Below are 16477 nucleotides of genomic sequence, written 5' to 3'. Positions count from 1 at the left end.
TCCTCCTCTTTCCAACTCTGAGGTCTCCTTGGAGACAACCCTCCATCCCTCTGAATCTTGGACAGAGTCCAGGGTGCCTGAGAGACTTTGCCTTGCCTGGTGTCATCATGTCCCTCGTCTTCCCTCTCTTCATGCTGATGCTGACCTGGGTTAACTTGGAGAAGACCCTTCCTTCAGACCCACAGCTCTGAGAGCATCAGTGAGGGAGGTCTGCACAACTCTGTGCATTCCCCCATAAAGGGAGTGGGCCGTGACAGAATGAGGACTTGAAATATAAATGAGGCTGGTGATGATCCAGGGTCTTGGGAATGCCCCTGCATGCCCCCTTGCATCCCTGCCACACTGCCCACAGGGCTCCCCTCCCTTCACTCACCCTTCTGCTTGCGGCCAGAGGAGGTTGGGTCCTAAGACAATTGCCATGTTACTGGGAGTCATCTTGTTTATATCTTGATATTCTGACAGCTTCGATAAAAATTTGATCAAGTATCTGAAAAGAAATGAGAAGGGCCACGTTTAACTAGGGCTCCACACCAGACAGGTGTGCCGACACTTCTCTCCAGTAGCACATCTTACTGACAGCGAGACTCATATATCCTGCAGTATAATGAAGACATATCATGTATCAGGAAATGAGAAATCTGTATTCTCTTTGCAAAAACAAGACAGACTCAGATCTTACTCTGCAAGATGCGAAACATCTGCTTCAATGAACACTGGACAGAAAAAACTCTCCATCTTTCCTTCTGACTGAGAGGTGGTGTCCTCTGCAATTACCCTTAGTCAAGCTTTCTGGAAAGATCCAATGATGAAAATAATGAACACAGGCTTAGCATGTGATCCAGCAATTCCACTCCCAGGGGTATATCCAAGAGAAGTATGTCAACACATAAATTGGTAGATGAATGCTCGGAGCAGCCCTATTCACAATAGCCAAAAAAGTGAAAATCAACCATAGGTTCATCAAGGGATGAAAAGGTAAATATGAAATATGGAATGTTATACAGCCACAAAAAAGAATAAAGAACTGACATATCTCACTACATGAATGAACTGTGAACACATTATAAGTGAAAGAAAAGTCAAGATACAGGAGACTACATTATGATATCTATAATATGTAATATCCAGAATATGCAAATCTATAGACCCAGAAAGTAGATCAGTGGTTGCCAGGCCCTGGGTTGGGGAGTGGGAAGATGAAAAGTGATTGCTAATAAGAACTGGATTTCTTTCTGGAGTGGTAAAAAAAATCTCTAAAATTAGTATTGAGAGTTGCAGAACTCTTTGAATGCACTAAAAAACTAAACATGACATACTTTAAAAGGTACAGTGATGTGTGAATACATTAAAGATAATGTTTTTAAAAAAATAAGAAATTATGCACAAATTCAGCACAACAGAAAAGCTTTGGAAAAACCACATTAAAAACCCACATTTCCTCCTAGACTCTGGGTTCCAAAAGGCTGTGGTCCTCATCCTGATTTGCTCAGGTCAGAGTGAAGCAACTTCCTTGGAAGTTTTCCACACGTCTTCTGTCAAGAGGACCAGACATGGAGTCCTACCATGTCGTCACTATGCTGACACTGGGCCATCTCTACCCAAAGCCTCTCCCCACCAGGCCTCATGACCTCCAAGAGGCCACAAAGGAAAGAGACCAGGACATAGAAAGCTGGGGATCATCAATCCACAGGCTGTGGTCACCAACGTGAGCTGAGTACCAATCTAATTTTTGATCCTGGGATTTTTTAATTATAGTAATATACATAACTATTTACCATTTAGACCCATTTGTGGTATATATTTCAGTGGGGTTAAGTAGATTCACACTGACACCAGGTCATCACTACTATCTATCTCCAGAACGCTTTCATTTTCCCAAACCAAAATGGTACCCATTCAACATTAACCTCAGCATTCGACCCTGCCCCTGGCCCTGGCCGCCATCATTTGACTTAGTGTCTAAGAATTTGACTACCCTAGGTAACTCACATAAGGGGAATCATAAGCCTTTGTCCTCTGGTGCCTGGTTTCTTTCACTTAGCATCAAGACCAAAGATTCATTCATGTTGTAGCAAGAACCAGAATCTCATATCCCATTGTATGTATAAGCTATATTTCATTTATCCATTTATCCATCTGTGGACTCTTTGGTTACTTCCACTTTGGACTACTGTGAATCATGCTGCTGTGAACCTGGATATCCAAATACCAAGTCCCTACTTTCAGTTCTTTGGGGAATATACCGAGAAGTGAAATTGTTGGATCATATGGTAGTTCTATGTTTAATTTTTTTTTTTTTTGGTCCTAGGGATTGAATTTAGAGACACTTAACCACTGAGTCACAGCCCCATCCTTTTCATTTTTCATTTAGAGACAGGGTCTTGCTAAATTGCTTAAGGCCTCATTAAGTTGCTGAGATTGGCCTTGAACAATCCTCCTGCTTCAGCCTCCTGACTGCGTCAACCACGCCCAGCATGTATGTTTAATTTTGAGAAACCACTATTTGATTGCTGGTGAGATTTTTTTATATTAATTTTTTTTTAGTTGTAGATGGACACAATATCTTTATTTTTATGTGGCGCTGAGGATTGAACCCAGTGCCTCACATGTGCGAGGCAAGTGCTCTACTACTGAGGGACAACCCTATCCCTGCTGGTGGGATTTTTAGCAAGAAAAAAGAGAAACAATTAGGCAGATGGTTGCAGTTGCTAAAGCTGAAAATCTGCATCCAAAGAAGCTCAGAAGAGAGGCAGCAGGCCAGGAGGGGTGCTGGCAAGACACTGTGATGAGAAAGCAGAAGCCCGGGGAAGGGGGAAGATCTGCAGCACAGTGAGAAGTCCAGTCCAGGTACTAGCAAGGTGAGAGGCAGAAGTGGAAAATATCTGGGTTGAATGAAAGGTTGAGTGAAAGGTGCATAATACTCTCCTTTGCCTCCTCTTCCTGTGACTAGTTGAAGGACACCTCTGCCTCTGCCAGCTCCAGCACTGATCAGCTTATAAGGTTCCAGGAACATCTTACCTTTACCATAAGTTCCAATATCTGAAGCTAGGGTGCAGATTTCTTCACTCCTTGCAAATCAAAGAACTTGAGTGAATTAGACAATAGCTAGTTAGGTAGCCTCCAGCACCATACAGAGGCTGTGAGCCTGTTTCCTTCTCTGCAAAATGGTAATAACAATCCCTGCCTTACCTCACAGGTTGAGGCTAAAAAGAGACCCTATGTGCCAACAACACACCACAAAAGGCTATGCACACAGGTTACTGTGACTTTTCCCCGGGGAACTGCGTATCTGAGGCTCAAATAAGCTGATCCTTTTGTCTCCAGTACCCACTTACCGGATTTTTTTTTTAAACTTTTTTATTTAGTTGTAGATGAATATGATTTATTTATTTATTTATTTTTATGTGGTGCTGAGGATCGAACCCAGGGCCTCACGCATGCAAGGTAAGCGATCTACCACTGAGCTACAACTCCAGTCCGCACTTACCGGATGTTGTTATGATTGGCCTTGGGCAGTTTCTCACAAGCATTCCACAGGGCCTGGAGCCTCTTCTCCTGCTCCTGGATACTGGGAAAACGATAGGAAAAGCCACTGGTTGAGCATGATTCAATGAATCCCCATTGGCAATCATATTAACCAGTCATTCTCATACTGGACAAGAAAGAGCTAACTACTATAACTGCCCCTTAAGAGCAAGGTATTATTATTTAAAATGTTTGCATATAATTATTTTACCTTCTATGCTATCCTTCTATCTTGGCCTGCACTAGTCCAACACAATTTTCTCTGTATGGTGAAGTATGCCAGGATGGCAGTTAAGGGAACGGGACAGAGGCCTGAGGCCTGCTCTGGAGTACAGGGTTACAGGGTTGTGAGGAGACGCAGGACACCAGTTAGGGAGTCCAACTCTGCACACTGTAGTGGCTGCCTGCCATCCAGTTCAATGCATAGTGAAGTATTTAGATGATGCTACATATTATATTAAGATATTATTGCTTCTTAATTTTCCTGACATTTGGCATAAAATAGATCCTTAATAAAAATACCTGTAAATAAGGAGATTACATAGACATGAAGAAATCTGACCCTTCAAGATATAACTCAGGAAATAGATAACTTCCAGTAGCTGAAGGACTTTTTTCACTATGCAAAAATGATTTACTCTTAGAATTAAATAAATATGTATTATTTAAAAGATGACATTTTTTATATAAATCTATATTAAGACCCACATCAGAAAAGCTTTATGCTCAAAGAATCCTTTCTCAAGAAAAACTGAAAGATAAACAGCATCAGGGTGAGGCCCAACTCCAACCTGTTGACCCGGGACCCACAGCCGAGGTGTGGCTGTCACCTGCACACTTCATTGCTGGGTACTCCAAGGTCCTGCTGTTGATTCTGACCAAGGTAAGAAAACTGACTTTCCTCATTTCTGCCTCAAGAAAGAGGCAGGCATTCTCCACAAGGATCTTGAACCAGGAGACTAGAGTGAAAACTAAAGGTTCCATTCAGAAATTGAAAGGTGACAGAAGATGCGTTAAGGAGTTGTCATGGGTCTCTAGCCTGGCCAAGGCGGGGTTTTGCGTGGGAAGAAAGACCCAGCTCCATCCTGTGATCTTGTGCCAACTCCCCAACCTCTGTGAGCTCCTGTTCCCTCCTCTGTACCGGGTTCACAATAATATTTTGCTCACAGAGCTGCACCAGAGGTCTAAAGAAGAAGCAGTCCAAAGCAGCTGGTCCTGCTGCTGGTTCATGCCAAGTTCGACATCATTGCTAAGTAGCCATCTGCAGGCTGCTGTTGTCACCTCTGTCATTTGCTGAGGCATCTTCATTGACACCAAACCCCACTCCCTTTTCCAATCTTTGACCTTTTGAAGGTGACAGTCAGTTCGTGGGAAGCTGCTACTTTAGAGGAGCCTCGAGCACTGGGCCACGGCAGCCCAGACCAAACCAGAAAGAGATCACTTGTTTTAAGTGCCATGCAATCAAATGGACTCTGAAAAAGACTAATTTTTCCAAAAATAGAAGATTCACAACAAGCAATCAGAAGAGGCCTCATTTTCCTCAGCCTGCATGACAAGGAAGTCCTCTCTGCTTTAACACTGTAAGGAATGTCACTTTGAGATAACCAGTCCACTTTTGGTTCTGCTGGACTTCCAGATGCCCCATCCCTGGCCGACTGTATTTTAGGAATCTGCCTGCAATCCAATGCCCTGTTAAGGTGGGTCAAGGTTATCCACCCAACAGCCTTGAGAGCTTTGAAACACAGAACCCAGAGGAATGGTCACCTGAATCTCCACCGGCATCTTTTAGAAGCTTCCCAGGAGAGTCTGATGCACACAGAGGGTTAAAAACAATCGCTTCAGGCAAAAATGACTTTCTCGAGAAGGTGTGACCTTAAGTGGAAGGCACCATCATCACCAAGAGCCTTCAGCATGACATGTTTATAATCCAGTGTGAAAATAAGTTCTTTTTCCCTAGGTTCAAAGACACCGACTACTTCGGGTCACTGGATCATTCCTATTTCCTAATGGAGATCCACCTCTGCAAATGAGGTGAGAGGTAGAGCATCTTGGGTAGGTGGCGATGGGCTGAGCTAGCCTCCCTTTCTCTAGCTTCACATCATCCAGATCTCTTGGATATTTCATGATTTAAAAAAAGAAAAAAGGGATGGTTTTCAGCAAATGATATGTTCTCACTTGACTTCTTCCTGGGACCAGTCTTTCTTTAGAGAGGCATAAAATAGGTAAGTGCATGGACCCTGGAACTGGACTCCATGGATTCAAATTCTCATTCTGCCATACATTAGCTGGCAAGTAGCCTGCTGCTATATACCTATTCTATACCTCAAATTCCTCACCTGTAAAATGGGGGACATAGCACAAACCACTTAATTAATAAGAATTTCTGAGAAATTTAAGGAACGTAAAAATGTATAATGGGCTTAGTGCAAAGTTAAACCTCTAATAAGCACTGAAAAAAATGATACCACTTATTATAACTAGTATCCTCACAGAGTCCAACACTTGGTCTTCACAATAAGAGTACCACAGATTTGGCCAGCCTTTTACAATGCATTAAAAAAATACACTTGTTGGGGGCTGAGGATATAGCTCAGTTGGTAGAGTGCTTGCCTTGCATGCACAAGGCCCTGGGTTCAATCCCCAGCACCACAAAAAAAAAAAAAAAAAAAAATTACACTGTTTCACTTGATTGAAGCGAGCTTCCTCTGGCTCTGCACATTCAAGTCTGGCTTCATTAAGAACTAGAAGCATCAATGATTAATGCTGGAGGTGATGGTTATACTCATTACCTGGATTTCATCATTGTATGATACATACATGGATTAAAACATCATCTTATATTCTATAAACCTATACAATTGTGAGTCAGATTTTTTTTAAAAAGATCCATCAGAGGGGGTGGGGGGAAGAGAGAGTGTGTGTGGAAGGGGGAGGTGCATCAGTATCAGATACACACACCAGATTCTTTCTGACAGAAGACCCAGGCTGTCCTTGAGACTAAGTCCCAACACCAGAGATCTCTAAGACACCATTTCCAATCATGGCCACCTTGCTAGGATAGCTATTTGCTCCAGACTTGCTCTCATAAAACACTCTTCTCTTCTTTTCTGTCTTCTGACTGCACAATCTCTACCATTCTCTCCACCACTTTTCCTCCTGTGCCAATTCTCAACAGTGTTTACTTGAGACGTTGTTTTGGGGTACCTAGAATTGAACCCCAGACTGCTTTATCACTGAGCCACATCTCCAGCTTTTAAAAATATTTTATTAGAGACAGGGTCTCTCTGAGTTTCTCAGGGCCTCACTAAGTTGCTGAGGCTGGCTTTGAACCTGAGATCCTTCTGCTTTAGCCTCCTGAGCTGCTGGGATTTCAGGTGTGCACCACCACACCTAGCTTGAGATAGCTCTTATATCCAAAGAGAACATATAACATCCTAATACAGCAATAAACCAAGGAAAGAATGCAAGAATCAAGAAGCAAAGCCACACTGAGAAGCTGCAGTGTGTGACCTGGTGGTGACCCTGCCCCCAGGCTTGGCATTGCCACCATCGGGGGCCTGGCTCTGCTCCTTGCTGAGAGGCCTGCTCCCTCAGGCTTATGCTCAGGAGATAGCGTCCACTACCCTCTTGTTCTGCCTTTTTATTATTAGTTATTGGTGCAATATTCCTATCACAGATGAAGACAAAGACTGCCATGGTCACTCTCATGTCCTACTGCACTCTTAGCAGGGGTCACTGCCATTGCCCGAGCGAGCCCTTCCAGAACCTTCTTTAGTGCACTTCCACATATATTGAGGCATACCTGAAATTCTACCATTTGAGTGTGTTGGGTATTTATTTTTTTTTAGAATAGAATATCACATTGTATCCTCATTAACTTGCTTTACTCCACTCAACAATAAATCTCCATATATTTTCATATCAGCTCTGCCTAATGGTTTCAGAAAATGCACACCATAGTTTATTTAGTCAGGACTCCCACCTCCCTTGCCCACTAAATCTTTAATTAACTTGCAGGCTTCTGTTATCCCAAATTATGCTGCAATCAACATCCTTGTACATGCCTCTTTGGAAAATGTCTTCATGATGGATTTGAAATGAAATTTCCAGATCCCAGGTTACATGCTTCCCTATCTTCAATAAACATAGCCATCTTTCAGTATTCCTGGGTTCAAGATCCATGTAGTCAATTAGCCGTGGACCGTGTACTTTGCAGTTAGGGCTATGATGGTTGCATCTGCATGAACGTACACAGACTTTTCCCCTTGTTTACTGCCTAAACAATACGTTAATAAAAAATATTACACAGTGCTTACATTTTATTAGGTATTGTAAGTAATCTAGAAGTGATTTAAAGTCTACAAGATGAAGTGTGCTGGCTTATATGCAAATATTAAGTCATTATACATAAGGGACTTTGAGCCTCTGGGGTCCCAGATCTTGAGCACAGACACCAAGGGATGACTGTACATCCCCATAAACTCTGACCCGCAAGACGGTGAACACAAGGTACTCACTTGGACGCCTGGATCCACTCGTCATAGAGTTCAAAGGTCATGAGTGGTTCTGGCAACTCTCGGAGGTAAGATTTCAAAGCTCCTGAGTGTAGATACAATAATGACAATGAGCCGTTATGACCTGGCAGCCTGCAGTACCCATGTGGGTTGTCTCTGGAGACTGGCTCCCTGACCAACACAAGACCACACAGAGGCTACTCACACGAACAGACCCAGGGCTCAGGTAGGGGGACCTGGGATGACAATCGCCTTGTCCTCTTACTTCCCACATCACTACATCTTCTCCTGGAACAGTAGGAGGCCCTCCTTCAAGGGGCCAGAACAAACAGCCCTGAAACTGGGCCCTGAGTGGACACATGTGAATGAAGCCTATTGGAAAGGCCTGGGCTGGAGTGTCCTTGACATGTAACCACACCCTCTGCATGCTCACCCCTTCCCTATGCGGCCTTGCTGAGAGCATCCTGCCAACAGGCTGTGGGTGCCCACCTGCAATGGCATGGGGGTCTGCCGAGTACTCCTGCACATCCACCACACAGCAGTCCAGCGCAGCTTTCAGCTTCTTCAGCTTGGAGGCAGAGGGAGCTACTCGAAAGAGTCCCTACGTACAAAACAGAGGGTTAGCAGACAGTCGGCAACTCAAAGGTACAAGAGCAAAACCTCCAAGGTACATTCTTCTAACACCAGGTTCCCATATTGTTTCTGCCCCTTTTTTTAGGTCTCTTCCTGCAGACATAGGCAACTTGAGAGTAGGAACTGGATCTAATTTTACACTGTGCTCTTTTCCTGCCTGATGTCAGGGTGGCTCATTATAGTGGTTCGGGAAGTATCTATTGGCTAATAGAACCCTGAACACTCAAACTGTTGTTCCTGTACACTTAAGATACGTCCTGTGAAGAACTGACTGAGACCTGGTCAGACGTGGAGATCTAACAAGTGGGATGAGAAAAGGTCTATGAGGGGTGTGGGTGAATGTGCACATACACGAGGAGCAATCAAATTGCCAAGTCCTCAGAGGAAGGGCAGACTGGGGACAGGGTATGATGGAGCCTCCATGTTCCATTATTAGCATTACTTTGGTATTACCATCACTTCGTTCAAATAAGCCTCTGCACATTGTAGAGCAAAGCAAGCCAGGCACAGAAAGAAGAGGGCAGAGTGTGCAGAAGAGAAGACAAATGCTGGTCAGCACTGAAAAGGAACCACCAAGTCCCAGGTGAGTTAGACAGAAAGCCCTGGTGGTTTCTGTTTCAACTTGTTAGCTTCCTGCATTTTTTTTATTATTATTGTTTGTTGTTGTTGTTGTTGTTGTTGTTATTATTATTATTATTATTATTATTATTATTATTATTATTATTATTATTATTATTATTATTATTTTGATACTGGGGATTGAACCTAGGAATGTTTTACCACTAAGTCATATTCCCAGCCCATTTTATCTCAACACAGGGTCTCCTTCAGTTGCTGAGGGTCTCACTGAGTTGCTGAAGCTGGCCTCAAACTTTCAATCTTCCTATCTCAGCCCCCTGAGCTGCTAGGATTATAGGCATGCACCAACTGTTCTCAAGAGCTTCCTCCATTCTGTGATCCAAACTACAGGCTGAGAAACAAGCTGGCAGAATGCGCTTGTTTGCTCCTTCAAACTTTTATGGTCACTCAGATTTCCAGATTCCTTTAAAAGAAAATGTTCAGTCTGAAATACTGAGTTTCTGGCCTACTAAGATGGCTAACTCCCTTCCTAGTGGAGGGTGTGACAGATAAATCAGCGTTCAAGGCTCTTTGGCATGTGAGGAGGTTATGCAATGTGTCTATAAGGCTACTATGACCAAGAGACCAAGCTACAAAATACACTTAAGGAGAGGTTTAGACTCTCACAAAACCAGGCATAGCCATGCAAGAAGAGCCAGCAGTACTTGGTGGTGGACAGTGTTAAATACAGTAACCCTCTGTTATCTGCAACTTCACTTTCAGTAAGTTTCAGTTATCCTTGGTCAACTTCAGTCTGGAAATACTAAATGGAAAATTACAGAAATAAATAACTCATTTCTATAATTTGAATAGCTTATTATGATATATTGTTACAAGTGTTCTAGTATATTACTGTTGCTGCTAATCTCTTACTATATATACCTAATGTATAAATTTAAAGTATTTATGTATAGCAAAAAAAAAAAAACAACCTAGTAGTATATATAGAGTTCGGTAATAGTTTTGGGCATCCACTGGGGGTCTTGGAACATATGCCCTGTGGATAAGGTGGATGAGTGCCTAAGACTTCAGATATTTGATTGCATAACTGCAAGAGGAGACTGTCCCATTAAGGGAAGCGTTATTAAGATAGCTAGTGGGGTTGGGGTTGTGGCTCAGTGGTAGAGCACTTGCCTAGCACATGTGAGGCACTGGGTTCAATCCTCAGCACATAAAAATAAATTTAAAAAAAGGTATTATGTCCATCTACAACTAAAAAAATAAAAAATAATAAAAAAAGAGAGCTAGTGAGTATTTCTATGGATATTAGAGGGAATTTTTCATGGAAATGTTAAAGAGTGCCAACACAGGAGTGGAGCCCTCCCACTGAAGTGGATGTGAAGCACTAGGAGATGAGGAGTAAATGACAGGAAAGAACAGGGAATGGGGAGGGCCCTGTGGTTGGAGGCAGGAGGGGACAGCCAGCCCGGCAGCCGGGAGCCCTTCAAGGATGGCTGCACTAGCAACATCAGGCACTTGCGTGGCCAAGGAGGCTGGGACTGAGGCCCTAGATCTGACAACCTGGGGCTCCCTGGGGGCCCCCGAGGGCAGCTGCAGTGTAGGGGTTGGGACAGAAGCTACACCAAGGAAGAGCAGCGAGTAAATGGTGTTGATAATGCACAAACAGCAAATGCTGCAAGTTATTCATAGAAATTGAAAAGCAGAAAGAAACCAAGGGGTTAGGAAAGGAGTCCGAGGTTGTAGCAAGGTTGAAAGAAGATTTTTTTTTTTTTTTTCGTAAATTAGGGGAAAACCTAAGCATATTTGTTATTAAAGGGAAAGAGCTGATGTAAAGTAGGGAAAAAGAGAAAGAAAAAGGGAGAAGGAGAGAGAGAAAGGAAGAGGGGAGGGAAAGGAGGAGAAGGAAGAAAGAGAAGGAGAGAGAGATTAATTGAGTGCAAGATTTGTCCAGAGGCAGAATGTCTCAGAAAGGGCAGAGACAGGAAAGTTGAGGCAAGACTAGAGATGTCAGAGTCCATTCTCTGAGAACCAATTGACACCGACTAGATATGTAATGATGTTAGTACATTACTGTTATTTTTTGCTATAATAATACTGTTGCAACTGTATTTTAGAATATTCCTTTTCTTTAAGAAATACATTCTAAAACACTTTGTGGAAATGACACCACATCTGAAATTAGCTTCAAAATATCCAAAGCAGGTATTAGGAGGCAGGAAATGGAGACAGAGATTAAAACAGATTGACTACAAGCTGGGGGATGGGGATTATTTTCTTATCTTTGTGTGTATACATATTTCCATAATTTAAAAAAATAAAATAGAGGGGCTAAAAAGCCCAGTACACCACCTATGTGAAACTATTTCTCAGATATCAAAGAGAATTCTTCTTTCTTAATTGATGACAAACATGAAGGCACATAAAATGGGGTAAAAATGAAACATTTATTCCCATTCCTTTTTGGATATCTAGCATCTCAAATAGACCTGGCACATGGAAACAGCCAACACTGAGATGAACGTTCACTGCCTTTCCTTCTTCCACTTAGAAACCTTAGTTTTTCCCATGTGACCCAGTGCTTACTTGGGTTGCAGCCTGTTTTTGATTAACCAGGCTTACTGGATAGATGCTACCCTCCTTTCTCATTTTATACTTTGTTTAGTAATAAATGCATGAGTGGTCTAAATAGACATGGACTAGGTGATCAGCTCAAAGGAATATTGGATAAAGGTGTTAAAAGAGCCTACTGGAGCAAAGAAAGATGGCTCTTATCTCCCAGGAAACAATTCACACAGAAATAAAAACAACAGCCACCACCAATTTCTCATAGATCTTTTTTTTAAAGGCAGTTCTTTAAAAATACTTTCTAATGTTGCTATCAATCAAATTTTGAGGATGTCTATAAAAGACCTGTGATCCAAAACGTTAAGAACTCTATTTTGGAAATTAGGAAAATTTTTACACAATAGGAGGAGGAGAGAGAAGGAGTTGGCGTAGTAACAGCAGCAATAGAATGCCAAAGTCATCAAATCACATTAAGTCTGAAGAAACAACAAGTCAAATCTGCACATCCAGTCCTCAGGGCCAGATGTAGCAAGCTGCCCACAATCCTCCACTCTCAATATAAAATGAAGAAAAAGCAGGACCAGTTTGTGTCTGCAGGGCAGGGGGCAGAACCACATCCCCTGTCTTTGTGTTTGGATTGGAGGGGGCCAGGATAGAGATGATACAGGAGAGAAGACCCCGGAGATGCTGCCTCTTGGAAGAGGTGACCTGCTCATAGCTGGGTCTGGCTATGCTCCATCCTACCTCCTCCTGCATCCCACACTCCAGCAGCATCGTCACACACGCCTCAATGGGGAAGGCGATCTCTCGGCCACTGATTGTGAGATGCTCCTCCAGTGGCTTCCCAAAGGAGGGTTTCTCAACCCAGGCCTCTGAGGAGGAGAAGAAAGAAAGAAGTCAGTCAGCAGTTTGAGAAGGTCACTCACATTATCTTTCTTTTCTCTTGTCATTCAGATTCTCCTAAGACTACCAAAAAAAAAAAAAAATGGCGGCCTAGTTGGGGATTGGGGATGAGGGAGAGGGTAGGTGGTCAGCCAGCTGTATCCATTAGTGCTGGGGTTAATGTGACACACCACATTCATCCTGGGTGGGGTTCATGATTGGATGTGCTTGACTTGATTACGACTGGATCAATACCATCATACAAAGTTCTAGGGGCTCATCTGAATGTGACATGATTGTGTAAATCTTAAACAGTGACCAAAATGCAAGGAGATGGTCTCATCTGGGAAGGCAAGCGGGCTCCCCAGACTCCCCTCCCAGGGAAGGCATGTGCTTACCTTGTTGTGCTTTTATTTGAGGCAATACAGCCTGCAACAGTGTCAATGACTTCCTGTGGTATTCAGCTTGCACTTCTATTAGCTGAGAAAAACAAAACAAAACAAAAATACATTACCCTGTGTTGAACGGCAGGAACACAGGCTTCTCTGTTGCACATAGCAGGTTCTGCGTGAAGGTGCTTACTCATGGGGGAGGGAGAAGGAGCCCCCTGCTCCCTCCTCCAACTCACATAGGAAGATAGTCATGCTTCAGCCTGTCACAGCAGACTAAGAATGGAAATTTGAGAAGCAGGAGAACCTGAAAAAATAAGGGAGTTCCCCCAGAGCTGGAGCCTGGCTTAGAAAGCTTCATCTTAGCCACCACCCTACCTTTCCTGGCACCCCAGGAAAAGGCAGCAAAGAGAAGTGCAAGAACAGGTGATTATAAATGGGAAATACACTTAGAAATTCATTTGCCTCTACAATATGTATGGGCTAAATCAATCTGTATACGTCTTCGATTTCTGCCAACTTAGTTTAACTTCGAGCTGATCAGAAAACATACAGCTGGACCTGGGATCCTCTTTAGGTACACTGGGAGGTGAACTTGCTCTGGCTATTGTGGTGCAATCGGAAGAACAAATTCCTCATGGTGCCCTACTGTGATCATCCCATTAAATTAAAACACAGCTGACATGTGGATAACGGCAAGGGAAAACCCATGAGCAACAGTTACTTCATTTATTTTCAGAATCTCCTTCTCCTGTCCCCAAGAGTGGGCATGGAGGACAGAGGGGGAGGGAACAGCTCTGAATCCTTGCTGTGGAGAGGAAATACCAATAACACTGATGGAAAACTAATGCAGATTTTTTTTTAACAAAGTTAACAGAATAAGTAAATAAATGGTACCCAAGGGACAATTAGACAATCTAATAAGGCTTGGAATGCTGGTATTTCGTTGGTTTCAGAAAGTCTAAAGTCAAGTCTCATCTTCACAACTGAAACCGATAAAATGCACTTGGAAAAAATACTATTGTAAAATTAACTCTCCAAGTTGGGAATAATAGATATCAGTTCTTTTTGCAGAAATAAGAAACATATGAATGTCTGGGCCAGTAATAAAAATGTTCGAAGAATGCTAATAGCCCATAGCACTTCTACCATATTCCATAAAGCACGTCATCCTTTTCAGGAATTCTCCTGTTTTTATTTTTACTCCCCTTCCTTATCATTCTATCACCTCCCTGATCATATAAAAAATAAACATATGTAAGTATGTGTGTGTGTGTATACAGACACACACACATGTATATGTATATATAGACAGAGTGTGTGCTTTCTAGAGTTTTAGTCTCAACATGAGCAGGTGAACGGGACAATCTGTCATTTTGTATTATTTCTCTGTGTACGATTTTTGTTTTCTTGGTTTTTTATTGTTGTTGTTTCACTTGCTTTGCATTTACCCTGCTAAACAGCAAGAGTCCTCATTATCTGAACTGGATCATTTAAGTGTAGGTGATTCAGATCCTGTTTCTTCCTCTTTCTCAACTCTAAATCTGCTTCCATGGGTAAGAGACAGGTAAACATGTTAGAGTCTGTAAACAAGTCAAAATAACACCTGGCATTTTGCCAGGGGAATGTTAGAGTTCGTAAACAAGTCTGGATGGTGCCTGGCAAAATGCCAGAGGGAGTGGTTTGAGAAGTAACAAAAGCGAGCCATTAAGTGTGGAGATTCCTGATTGGTTGACTGCTGTATCTAGTTTATGTTAATTAGATAAGCTGTGTGGAATGTATAAATACTGCTCCTGTCCTACAATAAACGGCTCCCACTCCTGCTGTATCAACGTACACAAGTTGTTCGTCACCTCCCGGTTATTCTGCTGCAGCCGGACTGCGGCATAAACAGGTTACATATCAATCACTATTCACCTATTTGCCACTACAGCAAAAACCTATATCAAAATCAGTGCTCACTTGGGATGAGGTGGTTATCTTCCTATTCTCCTCAAGACCCTTATCAAGACCCAGATCAAGTTTTCTCAACATTGGTCCTACTAATATATTGGGGGAGTGGGCAAATCTTGGTGGTAGGGAGCTGCCCTACATATTGTGAGAAACTTAGCAGCGTTCCTGGTCTATCTATTAGATGACAATGTCCCTCCCTAGCTGCAATGATTAGAAATGCCTCCAAGCACTGCCAGATGTCTACTAGGAAAGGTAGCAAAATTGCTTTCAGTTATCATTCAGTGTAATTGATGACTGAAATAAATAGTGTAATTGATGACTGCAATAAATCCAGGGAGGGGGCTGGGTTTTATTCTTATGTTTTTGAAGAAACCCCTATAAGGAGTAAGGAAGGCAGAATCTATTCATGATAGAACAGTTTCACCCTTTTCTATGATGTGCTAACTAAGTGAGAGGCCCCGAGTTCCATGCCCACATTCCCTTTCTATCCACACCATGAATCTTGCTAACACTTTCATGCAATCTCACCTTTCTGGACCCTTACCGTTTGAAAGTAGTTTGCATAGTCGATTTCTTTGGCCACAAAACTGTACATGTCAGCGGAGAGTTGGTCCTGTGCAAGGTAAAAGATACAACCAAGGTAAAACATAAAATAATAAGGTAGCTAATGTCTGAGTCTATACACCACAGGAGAAAGGAGCCTTAAACAGTTTCATTTTAAAATAATATTTGATATGTTACAAACTTTTTTTCATAGGGAATTCCATGTTTTCCCACAACGGCTCTACAAAATGAGTGAGTTTGAAAAGTACACCTATGCCAATAGGTCCCTCAGGGTTTTTAACACATGGGCTATGTCTGCAGTTAAAGTCAAAGCTGGTGTGGGAGCATGAAGTGCAAATGACATCCGTACACCTCTGCAGCTTGTGCCACCATCCTGAAGCAAGCTTCCTTCTCCTGCCCCAGCTCTCTTTCACTCTCAATTCTGATTACGTGATCATCACGATAAGGAAAGAGATGGAAGGAGATGCAGCAATTTAGAGAAAGCTTAGAGAAGACAGGTGCACAGGGAAAGCATTGCTGACTCAATACCTGGCAAAACCTGGACTCATCTCACATTGCACACGGATCTCACAGCATCAGCATCCCTTCATTATTCAGGTCTGCATGGGCTTGGATGGCAATGGCCTAATGCAGTGTTGGAACATGGAATGTTTCATCCTTTGAGGAGAACCATTCTAGGTTCCAGAAAAACAGGCATAACATTGCGTCATCAATGTTTCTTTTGAGCAGGATGAAATTCTGTCACTCACAGTATTTCTGAGCGTGACCCTCCTCTGAACTTGTTTGTGCAACTCATATGACCTCTTAGGTGCTTGCCTGTTTGGCAATCTTAGGTTGGCAATACTTAGACGAGGTGGGTAACTGACAAGAGCT

The 16477-nt window shown here is 42.7% G+C and overlaps 1 protein-coding gene across 6 annotated transcripts in view; it reads right to left on the bottom strand.

Moving 5' to 3' along the window:
• The window catches only part of Arhgap44 (Rho GTPase activating protein 44), a 174439-nt gene that overhangs the window by 24376 nt on the left and 133586 nt on the right, over positions 1-16477 (bottom strand). For all 6 annotated transcript variants that reach the window (XM_048798104.1, XM_048798103.1, XM_048798107.1 and 3 more), the window contains exons 8-14: positions 15585-15653; positions 13097-13178; positions 12561-12688; positions 8529-8640; positions 8043-8124; positions 3488-3568; positions 374-487 (exon numbers count right to left, since the gene is read on the bottom strand). In XM_048798104.1, the coding sequence (XP_048654061.1) occupies positions 374-487; positions 3488-3568; positions 8043-8124; positions 8529-8640; positions 12561-12688; positions 13097-13178; positions 15585-15653 (668 nt within the window). The remainder of the gene's footprint in view (positions 1-373; positions 488-3487; positions 3569-8042; positions 8125-8528; positions 8641-12560; positions 12689-13096; positions 13179-15584; positions 15654-16477) is intronic.

Source organism: Marmota marmota, unplaced genomic scaffold (assembly GCF_001458135.2).
Source record: "Marmota marmota marmota unplaced genomic scaffold, marMar, whole genome shotgun sequence".
Classification (NCBI taxonomy): Eukaryota; Metazoa; Chordata; class Mammalia; order Rodentia; family Sciuridae; genus Marmota; species Marmota marmota.
Note: the sequence above shows the minus strand (reverse complement) of the source record. Positions and strands in the feature narration are given on the sequence as shown.